The sequence below is a fragment of the Nansenia antarctica genome (assembly GCF_963989245.1).
Source record: "Nansenia antarctica genome assembly, chromosome: 13".
NCBI classification, from domain to species: Eukaryota; Metazoa; Chordata; class Actinopteri; order Argentiniformes; family Microstomatidae; genus Nansenia; species Nansenia antarctica.
In genome coordinates, this window is record NC_137683.1 from 12,642,843 (window position 1) to 12,661,858 (window position 19,016).

At 41.1% G+C, this 19,016-nt stretch overlaps 2 protein-coding genes across 2 annotated transcripts in view; both read left to right on the plus strand.

The window, feature by feature from the left end:
• The window catches only part of cngb3.2 (cyclic nucleotide gated channel subunit beta 3, tandem duplicate 2), a gene marked incomplete at both ends in the record, with an annotated part of 13,395 nt that extends 8,467 nt beyond the window's left edge, over positions 1-4,928 (plus strand). Inside the window, 8 exons of the mRNA XM_080544002.1 lie at positions 979-1,120; positions 2,157-2,316; positions 2,526-2,623; positions 2,857-2,940; positions 3,049-3,167; positions 3,528-3,680; positions 4,606-4,759; positions 4,908-4,928. Of these exons, the coding sequence (XP_080400128.1) occupies positions 979-1,120; positions 2,157-2,316; positions 2,526-2,623; positions 2,857-2,940; positions 3,049-3,167; positions 3,528-3,680; positions 4,606-4,759; positions 4,908-4,928 (931 nt within the window). The remainder of the gene's footprint in view (positions 1-978; positions 1,121-2,156; positions 2,317-2,525; positions 2,624-2,856; positions 2,941-3,048; positions 3,168-3,527; positions 3,681-4,605; positions 4,760-4,907) is intronic.
• A 1,157-nt stretch (positions 4,929-6,085) lies between these two features.
• Positions 6,086-18,958, plus strand: cngb3.1 (cyclic nucleotide gated channel subunit beta 3, tandem duplicate 1; the record flags this gene model as incomplete). Its single annotated transcript, XM_080544003.1, has 19 exons — positions 6,086-6,217; positions 7,172-7,253; positions 8,131-8,153; positions 8,760-8,865; positions 11,212-11,406; positions 12,465-12,767; positions 13,074-13,282; positions 13,404-13,454; positions 13,879-13,965; positions 14,225-14,289; positions 14,517-14,639; positions 15,503-15,644; positions 16,240-16,399; positions 16,679-16,776; positions 16,901-16,984; positions 17,751-17,869; positions 18,055-18,207; positions 18,350-18,500; positions 18,935-18,958. 19 exons carry the CDS (start codon positions 6,086-6,088, stop codon positions 18,956-18,958), a joined length of 2,307 nt encoding a protein of 768 aa, XP_080400129.1.
• Positions 18,959-19,016: the final 58 nt, after the last annotated feature.

The following is a 19,016-nucleotide window of genomic DNA, read 5'->3' on the forward strand; positions in this document are numbered from 1 at the left end:
GGTTTTGGAATGAGAAGTTCAACAAGCACATATGGGTGTGATGTTCGGGTGTCCCAATACTTTTGTCCATATAGTGTATACTATACACACTATGCATTGTGGCTTAAAGTATTCCCAAATGCACTTTTAGTATTTTTTGGGGCAATAGTATTCCAAACCTATGTGAGATCATGTGTCTGTTGTCTTCATACATACAATATTTCTATATTCATCCATATTTTATTATGATGTATATTCAAAGTTAACATGAAGTATTGAAGTATTCTGACTGCCTCGTGGATATTGTTGTCGTAGTTACCTGAGCAGTTTCTTCTATGCGGAGAAATCCCTGCTGATGATCGCAGAGTTGCCTTTTCCCGACACCTTGTTCGGCCAGGTGTTTCAGATGTCCAACTATTTTTTCGGGGCCTTCTTTTTGTCCACCTTTCTTGGCCAGGTAGATTTTCTTAGTATGCTCGATTTTTTTCTCCTTTTTTTGTCTTTAAAACCTTTTTTTTTCATTTTCTTTTTTCATCTTTTTAAAAATGTTACTGCTCCTTTTGTCCTTTTGGGGGGGGGGGGGGGTTTCCCATCAACCTTTGCAGTATTTTATTGTTAGCCATCTTTATATTTATTTCTATTTCATTGCTTTCATTTTGCAGACTCATGACCGTAACCATAGAAACAAAGTTCACCTTTTTTTAACGTGATACCATTTTGTGGGTTTTGGGGCTCCGATTTATACTAATGTGTTACACTCAAACTGTGTAGACACATGATAATGTAGGTTGTTACAAGGTAGTTTTATTATAGGTGCATATAGGTGAAGAGTGCTTTGTTACACAGTCATGACACCCATAGGTTATTTACCAAGAACATTCAGTGCAATACATTCATGTGTTCATGGATGGGTTTTCACAACAGATGTCCTAGCACAAAACAGTATGACTGGTCTGTCTGTCAGAGAGAGCTCTCCTAACATCCCGCCCCTCTTCACAGGTATCTGCGTTGTTACTATTTCGCTGTCCGCAGTCTGATCAACATCGGGGGTCTGCCTGAGCCCCACACGGTCTTTGAGATTACCTTTCAGATGTTGAACTTTTTCTGTGGTGTCTTTGTCTTCTCCAGTTTAATCGGACAGGTAACAAAAAGAGAGAGAGAGTAGAGTTCCCATAGGATGAATTGAGACACCCCTTTTCCAAAATTCCATCTGGAAACCTGATTTCAACATAAGCCCAATACACACGGCGTGCGATTTTGTCGCACGACAACATTCGATTCTCAATTCACACCACCGAAGTGAGTGGGTGTGAATGGAGAATCGAATGTTGTCGTGCGACAAAATCGCATCGCACGCCGTGTGCATTGTCTCATTCAAAACAATGGAATCGAATTCGGCGGTGCGACAAAATCGGGCCCGTGTGCATTGGCCTATAGCAGTCTCTCCTTGAAGTAGCCATAGCCATAACCTATGGTAGTACTAGTGGAACAATAGATGATTTATAGTGTATTAAAAAAGATGCTTGATGACAGTGCTGTCCTCAGTACATCTGTAGATGTACTGACCTTAGAGATCATATTTCCCTAGCGATCCCTGGCCAGTCGAGTATTCCCTTTACTACTAACCCATGGTTTTGGATTGTACTGTTATCAAGGGCTTTGTCTGCCATTTACTCCCCATCCACCAATGACACTTGCTGGTCATTAGCCAAGATGACAAGCCAAGCCAACTCAATCTAAATGAACCTAATGCAGTTCTGAAGTCTCAACTCAGATCAGTATTGTTTTCATAATATGCCCATGAATCTTTTATTTTATTTTTTTAATGCCGGTCGAGAGAGGACGCTGGCGTTGCTTGTTCGCCACTTCTCCGCCCGAAATCTAGGTGTAGCCTAATTGCAGTATCCAGAGTAGATTGTCCTACAAAGACACTTAGATTTAGATTTAGTCATCTAAAAATTAATTAGACCCCTATACTTTCTTTTATTTATTTTTTGGTTTCTTTTTATTATTACTACTCAAACTTTTCCGTTTGTAAAGCGTCTTTGAGCGTCTAGAAAAGCGCTATATAAGTCTAATGTATTATTATTATTATTATTATTATTATTATTATTATTATTATTATGAATCAGATAGTATTCCAACCCGCTGACCTTTGTTTGTGTCTGCTATCCCAGATGAGAGATGTCATCGGGGCTGCCACGCAAGGTGAAACCTATTTCCGCGCCTCTATGGACGGCACCGTGTCTTACATGATGACCAACCACATCCCCAAGGCGGTGCAGCATAGAGTCCGCACCTGGTACAACTACACCTGGGACGCTCAAGGCATGCTGGGTAAGGTTAACACCTGCTTGTCAGCCAATAACTTCTCTAAGTGTGAATACCGAATGTGTTTTCACTTTGATGTATTACGTCATGGATTAAGATACTACGGCTTTTTTAACTTCCGTTTAGGAAATGTAGGATATTTTCTATTTCAAGCGTCAACATTTGACTATGTGTAGAATGTGAACTTGAACTTTTCTTTATGATGTTTCCTGAAGATGAGTCAGAGCTGCTGGAACAGATGCCACTGGTCATGAGAACAGCCATTGCTGTGGACATCAACCTTTCTACTTTCCAGAAGATAGACCTTTTCAAGGTAGCACACATGCATGCACGCACGCACGCACACACACACACACACACACACACACACACACACACACACACACACACACACACACACACACACACACACACACACACACACACACACACACACACACACACTGGATCTTCTTCATCCAGGCGTGTCAAACAAGCTTTGAAGTCTGAAGCTTGACAGACCTTTAGGACACTTTGCTTACTTAATTGATGTTTAATGTTCTTCAGGGTTGCGATAACCAGATGCTGGTGGACATGTTGCTGAGGCTCAAGTCTATTGTTTATTTACCAGGGGACTTTGTGGTGAAGAAGGTGAGCATCATTGAGTCATTTAGACAATGACTGTCAGACATAGGATGAGGAATACAGTACATACTGTAGAGCATGACAGCTTTCTCTCTGTCTCTTCGGTCCTCATAGGGAGACATCGGTAAAGAGATGTACATTATCAAGTCTGGAGCGGTGCAGGTGGTCGGCGGGCCTGATAACAGCATTGTGTTTGTGACACTGAAGGCTGGCTGTGTGTTTGGAGAGATCAGGTACACAGCAGACCTCCCATCACATTGTGACGTTAGAATGATAAGGTTCTATCTCCATTTTTGGTCAAAATTGAGTTTTTTACATAATCTGATCCATTAGGTGTTTATTAATGCCTGTGTGGTGTTATTTTTAAAATGTTGAAATGTTTTAGTTAGTAATTAATAAAATACAAAGGTTTCATCTCACAAAACATAATGGAATGTAAAAACTTTGACGCTCAATATCTCTGAACTACCCTAAACGGAGATAAAACCCTATAATTCTAAGCTCACGACATGTCAAATTATATCATAGAGTATACTGCGATTATGTATTAGACTACACTATAGTAACCAAATACTCCAAAAAATTATTTTCAGCTTGTTACAGTCCTCTAAAGATGGAGGGAACAGGAGAACGGCTAACGTCAAAGCTCACGGCTTCGCTAACCTCTTCGTCCTGGAAAAAAAGGACCTCTTTGATATTCTGATCCACTACCCAGAGTCCCAGAAAGTGTTGGCCAGGAAGGGAAGGTAAGCAAAGAGGTTGGCCAGTGTTGGGGACACTACTCTGAAAATGTATTCTTTAGCTAAATTACCAATTACTTTTCAAGGGAAGTCATACACTAAAGTTATGAGTCCATGTGACAGATTCTGAAACGACTGACACATTCTTAAAGTTAAGCATTGAGAAAGATGAAATCAGGTGAGGTTGAGCAAAATCCAAGGGCTGGAATAATAGTTATATTCCTATTTTGTAAGTGTTTTGTAATTTTGTTTTTTGTAGTTTTGTAATTTTGTAAGTTTGGAAATGTAGTGAGCAGCGACAGTATCACACTACCCTGCTACATGGTAAAAAAAAAAATAATAATAATAATAATACGATTTTAATTTAGTTAACTACCAGTAAGCTGCAGCAATGTTGGACGGTAGTGGAACTACTCCCTAACACTGAGGTTGGCTACAACTGTCATTTCTCAAAGTGCTCTCTTGCCATTGTTGTGGATTCAATTGATTCTTACTAGATTGAGTAAACCTTATAAAGCACAAAGAGCTTAAATCAATTGTCTCCAAAGAGGCCTTTTATTAAGCAAAGTCACATGAGCGCAGAGAGAAAATAGCAGACAAAAAGCAAAAAGCCCCCAACGTTGGGCGGGACTCATATTTATAGAACTGTCCTTGGTCATGAGGTCACTATTCTTGGGAACCATTCATATTATACAAATCTGCACAAGTCATGGGCCCTGTCCAAAGTCAGAATTATTCACTGCGCCACAGATCTTGGCCCATCCTTTACAGGTAGGAAATGGGCCTTCCTTGAGTGCTAGATTCACCAAAATGTAGAGAGACTTCAATTCTCAGTATAAAATGATATAAAACTACGACACCATCCTTTATCAATGCCATAGAGAATGTCCTGTACTTGATCCTGATGTGATGACCACGATTCTTCTAATAGGAAACTGATGAAGGCCAAGGGTCCGGTTGCTGCCAAGGCTGCTGCTGAGGTACAGAAGGGTGGAATGGCCCTGTTCGGACCCAAACCCCCCACGCCTAAGCTTCTACGTGCCTTTGGGGGAGGTTTCAGCAAAAACGTTATGGAGAGACTCAGGGTAAGGATCTCTTTACTCACCCATTGATATCTGGTACTGTTGATAATGGTATATGATATATTTGTTTATTATGTATTATTTGTTTTAGGAGCAGCAGGGCTCAGACTGGTTTGTGAGCTAGTTTGTTGTTGGGCTTTCTCTCTTTCAGATGGCTTCTAAGAACCAATAAGAGAGAGGAGATCCATCTGCATTGAATCCTTCTTCATGACTTAGGGTAAACAGTTTTAACACAAGATGTGTGAGTTTGCATACAGGTGCATTATTTTAAGGGATGTTTAGGGTATACTGGCTTCTAGATTTTCTAAAAAGAAATTCACACACTATGTTAATTGATATTCATATAATTGACTTGTAAAGACTTGACAAGACTATTTATGCATTTGAATTCAACCTCACGATTGTCCAGTTGTTAGTTTATTTGTTTGATTTTTGTTTTGCCAATATACACCTTAGTTTTGGGGTGAGAGTTATGAATGCAGTGCCTATCAGAGGATTGTCTTTTTTTCTGTCCAGCGAGGGTGAGTAACGATGTAGCTGGTAAGCTTATTGTGTATTGTTCGACACGATCCCATCTTGTTACATGTACAGTATAACCTGAATAAAATCTTCCTAATTGACCTTGTCAATTGACCTGATATCAGTCATCTTTTTTGTTATTGCTGACAATCTTCTTTTTTTAATGTATTTTCTCTCTAAGTGTTGATTGGATGTAAGGTTGGGTGCGAGCCAACTCTAGCCAACTCTACCCAATAGTAGGGTGCAATAATTTTAGCCAGACACATTGTGAAGACTAATTAAGTAAGTGGTCTCCTATGCGTGCTGCCTGAACACTTTCCAGAAATAACCCTCAGTGCTTCTACCCTGCCAGAGGTCATCCCCCGCCTCAGGGTCATCCTGTTACTACCCAGTTGAAAAAACTACATCACTTATGAATCTGGAGTTATGATATTCTGCAGTTCATCGGAAATCTTGGAGGTTTGTATATCATCTCATCAAGATGTTACTTGATATCGAAGATGAAATGACCACTATTAGTCATCCTAATCAACTAAAGGCTACATCTATTGTACCTACCACCACAGTATCGAATTAAATGGTATTCAGTATAGGTCTTCACTATAAAATGCACCAATCAGATAGTCCCAGAGAGAGGGTCTGGAAACCCAGCAGTGATAGGTGGTAGTGATAGATGATCTGGTGACCCGCAGGAAAAGGGGAGTTCCTGGAGGGAATTAATGGGACTCAGAGTATGAATTGCTTCAGGCTGTCGTTCAGACTAACCTGGGTGGGCAGGTCTGTTGGCTGTAGCCCAAACAGCCCATAGACATGTTCAGCAAGCTAAAACACCTCTTCTCGGTGCCTGAGACAACCCCGCCGGGGGCTGCTCCTGCCCCTGCTCCTACCCCTGCCCCTGCACTTGTCCCAGCCTCTGCCTCTGCCTCTGCCCCACGAGCCAAGGTAAGACTTTACACAGGGTTCCCACGGGTCCTTGAAATCCTTGAAAGTTTGTGAATTAGAGAAAAAAAGTAAAAAGTTAAAAGTTGGGTCATTGAAAGTTAACCCTAACCTTAAAAAAAAAAGTATATATTCAAAAATGTTTTACTTAGCTCGTGAACTAGTAAATAAGTCTCTGTATTGCTTAACTTTACACATATTTCACAATTGTTTTGCTGTGCTGTGGTAGAGAAGGCAAGAGACTTGTGTTCACACATTCAAGCCTCTCTTTTTAATTGTTGTCTGTGAGCGGAGAGTTCCTATTATATCAATTCTCATCTAGATCTGTCTCAAACTATGCCGTGTTGGGTCCTTGAATTTGGGGGAATTGAGTCTTGAAAGTCCTTGAAAGGTGCTTGAATTTGATGTTTCAGAAGGTGTGGGAACCCTGTTTTACAACAGGACAACTCTACAACAGGAGCTGTTTCAGTACTGCTTGGAAATTGCATTTGTAGTACAATGACTACCGGTAATACTGATGAATGTTCAGTATGGATGATATGACTGTCTTGTAAAATTCCATACTGTACACAGAACAAAACGGCCTTTGAACTGTATACAGGATATGTCTATAATATGGGAGACATAACAAACATTTAGTTTACCTTGCCCCATATTGTTCTGAACAATAATAATGTTCATGGTTTTGTAGCAGGCAGAATGCCACAGCTGACAGATCAGTGGAAGTCTCACAAGCAGGTTGGCTTCGTTTCTGAGCCTTGTGCTAAAATAAAAGCCTAAAGCTTAGGAATTGTCACGATATCCCACTTTTCATCTCTAAAATCGTGTAAACTGAGTAAAGGAGTCAAACCCTCTGAAAAATTATACAGTATCTAAAATACCATATGAAATACAATTCAGGCAACTCTTCATCTTGTTTTCAGTGAGGTACACCGTAACACTGTTGTGTGCTTACAGGAAGAAAAGGCTGTAGAGAAAAAGGAGGAAGAGAAGAAAGAGGATTTACCCAAGAAAGAAGAACCTAAGGAGGCTCTGCCAGGTGCGTTGTTTGATAATAATAATAATAATAATAATAATTATTATTATTATTATTATTATTATTATTATATTGTTATCTTTATCAATAATATATTTTGTTTCTAGTATTAGTACACATGCCACCAAAGTGACTGTCAACCGAGTCATATCTCACTGGTTGCACAATACATGGAAATGTACAAATAAATGTACACGATACAAAGTAGCTAGTTTGTGTTCAGGTTACTAGGTAACAGTCCAGTTGAACAGTCCCGTTGCGGAACTATTTTTTCTTGACGGAGCCAAAATAAATGATTAAATAAACAAACAAATCATAATCTGTTGTCACTTATTACTGTTAACTAATAAATTGTGCTGTAGAACTGTTGTATAAAAGCAATATCACACTCGAGGCCTGCGGCCTCGTACCTACGACCGAATCACAGCCGTGCTGATATTCAGTATAACACACTCCCTCTCGTGTGATATTGCTTAATTGTACTTTGTATCCTGTAAGTAATGGTCATTTTACTCAACAATACATTAACACTGGGCTGGATTTAAAGGGGCAATCTGGGATTAGTGCAGTACATCAATTTTGAAATGAATGATATAGCTATTACTCCATTGTTTGTAAACAACTCAATTGTTTGTAAACAATATCATTGAAAACAAACACTGTATACATACAGTAGGTTCAAACATGGTTAAAACCATCATTTTGATTCAGTAAAGCACTTTGAATTGCCCCTGTTGTATGAAATGTGCTATACAAATAAACTTGCCTTGCCTACAAACCCTGAGTGGTGCTTTAGCAAGGCCACTAAGCTATGGAAACACCATGGGGAAGTGTATCTCTGGTGTGAGATCTCTGCCCTTCCCCACACCCTGTCATTCAGAGACAACTCTGTCAAGGATGAGGGTGATGATAACAGAGAGCTGGGAAGTCACGCAGAGCAGTGTGCTTGTTGTGATGTTGATCCCTGGGCCATCTGTCTGTGCCTTCAGCACCTCCACACGTGGCTGGACCTACTCTCACTGTAATCCACCTCTAGAGACTCACAGTACACTTTCTGGAATGGCCACAACACTCTGTGATAACTGTTTGTGAACTGACTTACCAAACTAGTACTACAGTATATGTTTTGGTGTTACTGCATTAATGGGTCAACAGAGTGTTTAGAAAAATAATAGTTAACGCCAATTTACCAAAGCAGCACAGTTGCCCACAGTCTCAATGATTACAGCTTTGTGTTCTCCAGTAACACAAGACGATCTAGTCTGTGTAATAATGAGAGAGAAATTGTTGACTGCTAGGTGACAGTTAATACCGTATCGTGAGCTTAGAATGATAAGGTTCTATCTCCGTTTAGGGTAGTTCAGAGATATTGAGCGTCAACGTTTTTACATTCCATTATGTTTTGTGAGATGGAACCTTTGTATTTGATGAATTACTAACTAAAAAAAATGGAGATAGAACCTTATAATTCTAACGTCACGGTATGTCCATATGTTGTTGTATTTACAGAGCCTGCTCCTGCCCCGGGTCATGCCACAGCACCAGTCGCCGTGCCAACCCCAGTCCCAGCTGAACCAGCACGCCCTGACGACACTACACAGGGTGCTGCTCAAAGGTGAGAATGTGGGTTCCATCTGGCAAGCATGGCCAGTACTCTTCAGCACAGGGCTGGCACAGAGGCTGAGTGAGAAGGTATTGTATGGCCCTGTGCTCCTAACCTGTGGTGTGAGGACCAGAATTCATTTAAAGATAACATCAAGGTTATGGTAGGGGATTTCATGTGATATGGGAATATAGGGGTTGAGGGCAAACAATAAAGTTCATCATGGAGGTGTAACTGTACTGAGATCATAATAATGTGTAATGTGTGTCAAGATTACAAACACCTCTTAAGATCTGTTTGGGTTGTGTTAAGAACTCTCTCACTGTTTAAGTCATCTGGCTGTGTACTGTAGGTTGCTGTGTACAGTTTATACATCAATATGTAATACATCAATATGTAATACATCAATATGTAATAGTGGACTGTGTGGCTGCAGCAGCTTGCAGGTGGATCTCACACTGTGAGTTGCAGATTGCGACTCCCAAAGTAGCTGAAAGGAGATTAGGGATTAGAGATTTGCTGTATTTGTGATTTAAAAAGGTCAGGGGGATGAAGTGCAAATTAGAGTGTTATTTAAAACATTTTTTCTGTCACCTATTTTAGATCTTAGGGTAACTACTGTATTCTTATTCTTTTTTTTAGGGTTAGGGTTATAGGAACTGCTCTTGACTGAGAAAGAATGGGCATTTGGTAGGCTATACTGTAGAGTGGTTTAGAGCTGCTGGGAAGTCCTATTTCCTTTGAGGTACAGGGAAAAACATACCGGTAACAGGAATCCCACCTGTTTCTGGCTATGTTTGCTTACTATGCATGCTTCATTCCTACAGTATGTGTGTTTTCTGAAATGCATAGCCCTGCATAGTCCATCATATGTAAATATGATGAAATGCCGGTCATAAATGGCATAAATGCCGGTTGAGAGAGGACGCTGGCGATGCTTATTCGCCACTTCTCCGCCCGAAATCTAGATATACTTGCAGTATACAGAGTAGATACAGATCCTACAAAGACACTTAGATTTAGATTTAGTAATCTAAAAATGAATTAGACCCATATACTTTCTTTTATTTATTTATTTATTTTTATTTTACTACTTATCTTACTACTTTTACTTACTAAAGCATCTTTGAGTGTCTAGAAAAGCGCTATATAAGTCTAATGTATTATTATTATTATTATTATTATTATTATTATTATTATTATATGAGATACTTGTGGGAATATGTTATTTTCAAGTGACAAAAGCTGTTTAAGGAAGTACAATATAGAGAACCATTGTTGTATCTTTCTATTAAATACAATGACAAGATGAATGGTAGACACAGTGTTGTATAGTTCTACGTCAGACCCTGGCTTCCATTTGTCATAACTAAGTTTCAAGTTTATTTCAAATATATGTAAGTACACGTACATACTTTAGATTTAGTTAAAAATACACAAAAGATAACAATTATGAAACCAAAGATCAACCAAGGCCAGATATTCATTACTGAGACAATGTTGCTAAGGATCAGTCAGCCACTATGGTGATCCATTTGGTTTCTATACTGGGGACAAACAGTACAGCACAGAGGGAACGTATACTGACCTAACAAAGCTGGTAGTGACTGTGGTCTGAGAGACACCAACTGATCACATGGCAAACTGCACCTGGATTACCTCCACTCTTCACACAGAGAGAGAGAGAGAGAGAGAGAGAGAGAGAGAGAGAGAGAGAGAGAGAGAGAGAGAGAGAGAGAGAGAGGAGAGAGACAGAGGAGAGAGGAGAGAGACAGAGGAGAGAGAGGAGAGAGAGGAGAGAGACAGAGAGAGAGAGAGAGAGAGAGAGAGAGAGACAGAGGAGAGACAGAGGAGAGAGGAGAGAGACAGAGGAGAAAGAGGAGAGAGACAGAGACAGGGAGAGTCATCAGACAGTCATTGAGGCTGTATTAACCTCTGAGTTGAATGCTAAGAAGCTGGACTCTGTGGTCACTCCCAACTTCTTACACAACATGTTGAAATGCACCAATCAGAGAGTCCCAGAGAGAGGGTCTAGAAACCCAGCAGTGGTAGGTGATCTGAGTCTTGTGTAAGAGTTGAACCATTCTAATCCCAGTTCTGACAGACCAGTGCTGGCCATCTTATCCCTGTATGAAGTGTGTGTGTAGTGCAGCCAAGCCAAAGTCTAAAGCTGCTGCCAACGCGAATTCCAATGTGAATCCAAACATCAGAAGCTATGGAAGGACAGGACCATAAAACTCATAAAGCCTACAATAGAAAACGTGTTTCATTTCAGAATTGGATGTCTTTGTTATGTTTCTGAATGATATGATAATGCATCTGTTTCTGGAAGTGACTGGATACACTGCCCGGTTGCAGTGGAATCATCATTCTTCTCTTTTGTTTACTGCAGTGAGGAAGCGCCGCCTCCCCCACTTCCCCCCATTGTGTACAACAGATATGCAGACGACACACTCAGGGACGTGGTCAAGAGGTTAAGAAACCGGACAGACATCTACAGAGAGAAAGTCATAGACCCCTATGCAACGTCACCAGAACTCAGTCCCCCTGTCAGTGAGTATGACCACAGTCAGCACACACATGTAAGAGTCATGTCAGTCATGTAAAACAAGAAGATAAAACAATAAACATTTTCAATTAAAAGGCTAAAAAAAGGCTCTATTAAAAAGGTGGGTTTTAAGGCCTCGTTTAAAAGCATCCACAGACTGTGGTGCCCTTAGGTGGTCAGGGAGAGCATTCCACAGCCTGGGAGCAGCCGAGCAGAAGGCCCAATCTCCCATGGTGCGGAGCTTGGTCCTGGGGGTCTTGAGGAGGTTGGTGGCAGTAGAACGGAGGGTGCGTGAGGAGGTCTGAGGGGTATGGAGGAGTTCCTTGAGGTAGGGGGGGGCAGTTCCATGAATGCACTGGTGGGTGAGGAGGGAGACCTTCAATTCAATTCTGAGGGAAACGGGGAGCCAGTGAAGTGATTTGAGGATAGGGGTGTTGTGATCATATTTGCGCACCCTCATCAGGATCCTATATTGAGTTTCCAGTTTGAATATATTGTACACAGTTTACAGGAGAACCCTCTGGGGAAAGGGTTCAACAAGGAACCCGAAAGGTTCCATCATGGAATGTAACGGAGCCTACCCTTTTTGTTGTACTAACTAGAACTTTCTTTTCAAAGAGTGTAGAGTAAATGACTCTAGGAAGCTAAACAATATAAAAGATCAAGTTTGACATGATAGTCAAACTAATTTGCTTCCATATACAGTATCTCTTATTCAGCCGCAGCCCCGTCCCTCTGGAACGCCCTCCCCAACCACATCAGACAGGCCAACACCCTCCCATCATTTAAACAGGCCCTCAAAACCCACCTCTTCGAGCTCGCCTTCACCAGTTAACCCTCTCCCCCTCCCCTTCCCATGTGTCCCCAGCACTACCTTAATTAGGACCCTATACTTTCTTCTATTTACCTTTTGTTTCTATTTTATTATCACTACTCGATCTTTTAAGTTTGTAAAGCGTCTTTGAGTGTCTAGAAAAGCGCTATATAAGTCTAATGTAGTATTATTATTATTATTATTATTATTATTATTATTATTAAGATCCTTTTTGTCCTCGCTCCTTAGCACCGGTTCTAAGAAAGGACGATTACTACAGGAAAAAAGAGGAAGAGCGGATAAAGAAAGAGGAGGATGACAAAAGGAAGGCGGAGGAGGTGGAGAAAAGAAAAGCGGAGGCTGAAAAGAAAAAGGAGGAGAAAAAGCAGGAAGAGGAGAAGAAGGCGGCAGAGGCGGCAGCGTTAGAGGCGGCTAATCCAACGAAGAAGTCCCTCTGGTCCTACGTCAGCTGTGCCCCTGTCGACTCTCTGCTGGGGCCACTGGAGGACAAGATGGACGGCGTCCTGGGCCAGACCATAGACCCGTTCACAGGTGGGCTACTGGACCAGCTGTGGAGTCATTTTCTCCTGCACCTAAATCACCATTATTCACAATCAGATCAGATCTACAGGCACATTAATCATGTATCATATAGCGCCACATTGATTCATTTCTTCTTCTTTTCTTTCTTTCATTCTTTCTCTTTCTCTTTCTCTTGCTCTCTGTGTATATATATATATATATATATATATATATATATATATATATATATATACATGTATATATATATATATACATGTATATATATATATATATATATATATATATATATATATATACATGTATATATATATATAGATCGGCGGTATATTGCTTGGTTAAGTGTTGTAACCGTTGCTTTCAACTACAACATTTGGTTTGTGCCAGTCCGGTTGGTGTTTCCGTACCACACCCCAGAGACCATCCCTTACTGGATACTATTAGACGTTCTGGCTGACTTAGTCAATGTCACGGATATCATCCTTTTCCAGCCCCGACTACAATTTGTCAAAGGAGGAGACGTTATTGTAAGTCTGTGTGTGTGTGTGTGTGTGTGCGTGCGTGCATGTCTGTCTGTCTGTCTGTCTGTCTAGTTATTGAGCTTGAATGTAGAGATCCTAGGGTTAATAAGATTATGTTCTTTTTCAGAAAACCAGAGATATGACGAAGTTACATTATCGAGAGACAGCGAGATTTCAGGTAGGGATGAAAACGTTCACTTGTAGGCCAACTCTGTTCACTTTCAGCACTAAAACACTGTGTAGGCCCACAGCCTCACTCTGCAATCTATTTTTTCTATGGGACTGTTTAGAAGTTTAAATATGAGAGAAGGTCTGAATCCTAAACAACCGACCCAGTAGTGAGTGTTTGTTGTTTAGTAGACCAACAAAACATTGTCAGTGCATAGAATATAGAATATAGATTTCTGGGTCTCAATTGAATATTTTTTGGATATACAATCTTCTATGTCACTTAAAACGTTGTTGTTTTTGGGCATTTAATCAATAGTAGGCTATACTTGAAAGATATAACATAATCAATATGTTTGCAATACAGTGATTCTGTTGTTCTAAAACAATTTGATGTTTCCACTGAACACTGTATTTTGTTCTTGGCTGGGCAGGTGGATCTGATGAGCATCATACCGTTCGACTTGTTAGGTCTCCAGTTGGGATTCTCATCATTTTTTAGACTCAATCGCCTCCTGAGGGTACATAACACACCGTTGTCTTACAAGATTAAATGTTTAGTTTTTTTCTTCATAATGAAAGTGACAAGTTGTGATCTATGTCTGAGTACACCGATAATGATCATTAGATAGTGTCCAGATAATACATTTGTGAAAGCACTCTTGAAGCTTTAAGGTTTACAATCTAATCACTGTTTAAGAGTTATTAAAAAAAGAGTAATTTTAAAAATGATGGTGTTTTTTTGTGTGATATTTACCAATGATTACCTTGCTTTGGTAGATTGAATTGTTTTTCGAGTTCAGTGATCGGCTTGAGAGTATCATGGAAAATGCTTACATCTGGAGGTAATCCCAAGAATTGACAATTCTGACATCTCAAAATGCATTTTAACACAATACAAATCTGTATGGTTACTGTACAGTAGGTTTTAGACTTTGGTATAGTGCACTTTTAGCAAGTGTTTAGAGTTACAATCAAATCTATGCTGTGGGCTGACTTGTGCATATCCAGAAATGATCACTCCTAGAAGAGCTTAATCAAGGCCTTGCCATCTTCCTTGTTCCTTTTGCAGAGTGGGTCGCACTACCGGATACCTGCTCTTCATGCTCCATCTCAATGCCTGCATCTACTACATAGCGTCAGCATACCAGGGCATTGGGGGCACCAAATGGGTCTATAATGGACAGGGAACCGCGTATGTACAGTGTCAAATGTTATGATTTGCTTACGTAGGTTTCTTACCTAGGTTTCTGTTCCATTTGTTGGTGACTTCTTCTCCAAACAAGTGTCTCCCTTGCATTGTACACAGGCACCGCTGGACTGGCCATACAATCTACCTGGTGCAGGTGGGCCGCGCTAGTTTTGGGCCAACCCCCCGACCCCCCCCCCCCATTTTTTTATTTTTTATAATAATAATAATAATAAAGAAACTAGTGCGGCCGACCCCAAACTAGCGCGGCCCAAAATAGCGCGGCATCAACTAGCGCTGAATCAAGCGGCGGCCCCCGTTTATACTAACACATGGGCTGGCCCAATCACATGCTTAGGCCCTGCTGTCCATCGGCCCCCTCCCCCACTCTGATCCCTCGGCCGACAACCCAAGTGCAGTGTCATGTTCGTAGATAAGATAGTGAAAGGGGGTGCCCAGAGAATTAGGGAGAAAAAAAGTAAGAAGCTAGCAGAGGATGCCTCAAAATGTCAGAAACTGACAGATATGTTCTCTGGATCGAATGTGGGGGCTAGGCCTACTACAGATACAGCAGCCATGTCTCATCACCGTGGAGTACGTCAACAGTGAGTGAGTACACTGGTTCACACTTGCATTGGTATACTTGCTGTCCATGTCACTTACTCCGCTCTATAGTTTTTTTTTTTACAAATGGTATATTCAACAGACTGCCAGCATGTTGATCGGCGGTGTCGGACCGATTGTGTTGGGCCGGTCTGAGCCACATGGCAGGGCCTAATATTTGTCCCAGTCCAGCCCTGTACACAGGGCAGGTATGACTGGTCTGTCTGTCAGAGAGAGCTCTCCTAACATCCCGCCCCTCTTCCCAGGTATCTGCGTTGTTACTATTATGCTGTCCGCAGTCTGATCAACATCGGGGGTCTGCCGGAGCCCCACACGGTCTTTGAGATTACCTTTCAGATGACTAATTTCTTCGTGGGTGTATTTGTGTTCTCCAGTTTGATCGGACAGGTAAAGAAATGGACATGTAAGTCCATGCTTACAGTTTGTGTCAGGTTCCTTACAGTGTACAAGAAAACGTCTACAATTTCTACAATTGACCTATCGCTAAGCCAGGCCCCCTTTGAAAACTCGGACAACGCTTCACTGACAGTGACTGGCTGACCGACCGTGACTGAATGGGAGTTGGAAAATTTCTGATTTCTGATTTACCACCGCAAGTAATAGACTTTAGACTAATAGACTGTTTTTTTAAAGAATAGTATATTTAGTCTAGAAGCTTTTCACCATCAGATATTAGCGAGTTGTTTGTCCAAGTTTTCTGCCTGTCGTGACTTTTGCTGTGATATGATTGGGCAATTTCTATTTTGGGGCGTGGCTTAGCGAGTTTTCAACGTATAGTTTTCATTAAACATGTACAGTATATATCTAGGTTGTTCAAGTAACAACATCTACATCTACAGTATGTCTGTAAATAATCCTGGTTAATTGGGGATGTTTCATCATCAATTTCTTGAATGTTCCTTTAAACATAGAAAAATACATTCCATTTGTGTTGTTTCCTACACTGATGTCCTGCACCTGTCTCTCTGCTTCACTGACACAGATGAGAGATGTCATTGGGGCTGCCACGGCTAGTCACTCGTATTTCCGCGCATCCATGGACGGATGTGTGTCCTACATGAACACCTACTCAACCCCCAAGTTGGTGCAGAATAGAGTCCGCACCTGGTACAACTACACCTGGGACGCTCAGGGCATGCTGGGTAAGGAAAGAGATCCAGTGGTGGAGTTATTGACTCAGCAACTCTCTTGACTTTATGATTCTGTTGTCTTACCATTAGGCATCATACAAACAGAGTCAGTTTCTGAGTATACTGTAAGTGGCCATCAGTATGCAAGAAACATTATCTAGGTTACCTAGATTGGTTCACACCCTAACATACCCTAACACACCTATACATTATGTTATACATACACTCTCTCTCTCTCTCTCTCTCTCTCTCTCTCTCTCTCTCTCTCTCTCTCTCTCTCTCTCTTTCTAGATGAGTCAGAGCTGTTGGATCAGATGCCACTGGTCATGAGAACAGCCATTGCTGTGGACATCAACCTAGCTACTTTCCAGAAGATAGAGCTTTTTAAGGTGACTAGTTTTTGGGTCTCAAGACTGAAGCATCTTTGGGTCTTAGAAAAGCACTATATACTGTACATCTGATGTCTTATTATTATCAACTTCATTCCTACAGCTGACTGATTTCCTCCCTCAGGGTTGTGATAACCAGATGCTGGTGGACATGTTGCTGAGACTCAAGTCTATCATTTATTTACCAGGGGACTTTGTGGTGAAGAAGGTGAGTGTTTGGGACTGTTACTATCACTGCAGACATTGTTTAGACTGAGTTCTTGTTTGAATTATCAACAATTGAGATGGCCTGTGATAGACATACACAAATAAAGACATCTCAATTCAGATTCAGAAAACTTTACTGTCCATAAAATTAGTATTTTGACAGAAAGTTCTCTTTGACATGGCTCAGTTCCTAACTTGTACACAGATGTACACAGTAAGTATCCTGACACAAACTGTAAGCATGGACTTTTTTGTCACATGGACTGGATTTTTTTACGAGACAGGCCACAGCATCAGACAACATGGTTTTAAACAGAGGTCCCCCAGGGTTGCGTCATATCTCCCATCCTCTTCTCCATTTATGCCAATGTCATGTATATATATACTGGAAATTAACTGATACTCATCAAATACACAAGAGCAGTCCCTATATCCATTATCATGTGACCACCCTGTCCTCTGGATTGAGGAGACATGCACACCATATTCCGATTAAGGTCAATATTCTGGTTAATGTAATATTCCGCATAAGGTGTTTATATGCGCTGTAGCAACTGGAATATTCCGCTTACATGTTAACTGGCAAAATAATCTCTGGCCACGACAAAAAATCCAGAATCCATAAAAATAGTGTTGGAAAAAAAGCTGTGTTGTAAGCACAATATTGCAACCAGTCCAGCACACACTAAAGGAGCCCCGCTCCCCCCTGGTAGCCTACCTGTTAAGTGAAGTCTCCTCTTACAGTGTTTGTTGTTGTTATTTTCTAGGGTGATATTGGAAAAGAGATGTATATCATCAAGGGGGGAGAGGTGCAGGTGGTCGGTGGGCCTGATAACAGCATTGTGTTTGTGACGCTGAAGTCTGGCTGTGTGTTTGGAGAAATCAGGTACACAGCAGAAATCTCTTCACCTTCTCTAGACTAGAGTCACATTCTCTAGACAGTCTAGACTGTTATTTTAGACTATGTTCCAACTTAAGAAAAGTATTAACTTCTATGTGTCCTAGTGTCCTGTTTAAGTAGCTTAAGTGTTGATGTGTGAAATATGATATGGTAAACTGCTTTCTAATCAGTCTGCTACAGTCTGCTAAAGATGGAGGGAACAGGAGAACGGCTAACGTCAAAGCTCACGGCTTCGCTAACCTCTTTGTCCTGGAAAAAAAAGACCTCTTTGATATTCTCGTCCACTACCCAGAGTCCCAGAAAGTGTTGGCCAGGAAGGGAAGGTAAGCTATATGTGAGCTAATACATCGTTAGCCAGGAAAGCGCAAAAGCATGGAACTAAGCAGACTCAATTAAATCAAATCCCATGTTCACGATTAACCCCCGCAGAGTTGACGAGAGTTTCATTTGTCTGTGATTTGAAAGGAAACTGATGAAGGCCAAGGGTCCGGCTGCTGCCAAGACTGAGGAGGACAAGAAGAAAGGACTAACCCTGTTTGGACCCAAACCCCCGACTCCCAAAATGCTCCGCGCCTTTGGAGGTTTTGGTAAAGGAGGCATAATGGAGAAAATCAAGGTACAGAACCAAACAGTTATTTACCCAGACAAGACTGCTGTACATTTGAACACTGAGACCATGCTACGCCTCATGAGAGAACCTCACCAATCAGGTTCATAGCCTCTCAATGAGAGCCTTTGGTATGAACAACATTCCAACCTAAGATCGTATATGAATATGGAAATATGTTTCATAAGTGAGCATTTATTAATTAGTTCTATTTAGGACTAGGTGATCCAATCCCTTGTTTGCTTGCACATACCTTGCGACCTTGCACTTGTGAATGGCAACAAAGATGACTTCTCAGGGTTTTCAAGTGGGCGCCCTCCTTCCTCTGCGTTTCACTGATGGAACTTCACTGACTTACTGTACTTCATTACTGTACTTTATTACTGTCATAACATGTCTAAAATATCACCTGGGTTCTTGTTCATGTTCTTCTTCCTTTCCAGGCTGCGGCAGCGGAACAGAAATAGTGAGCAGGGTTCCCACACCTTCTGAAACATCAAATTCAAGCACCTTTCAAAGACTTTC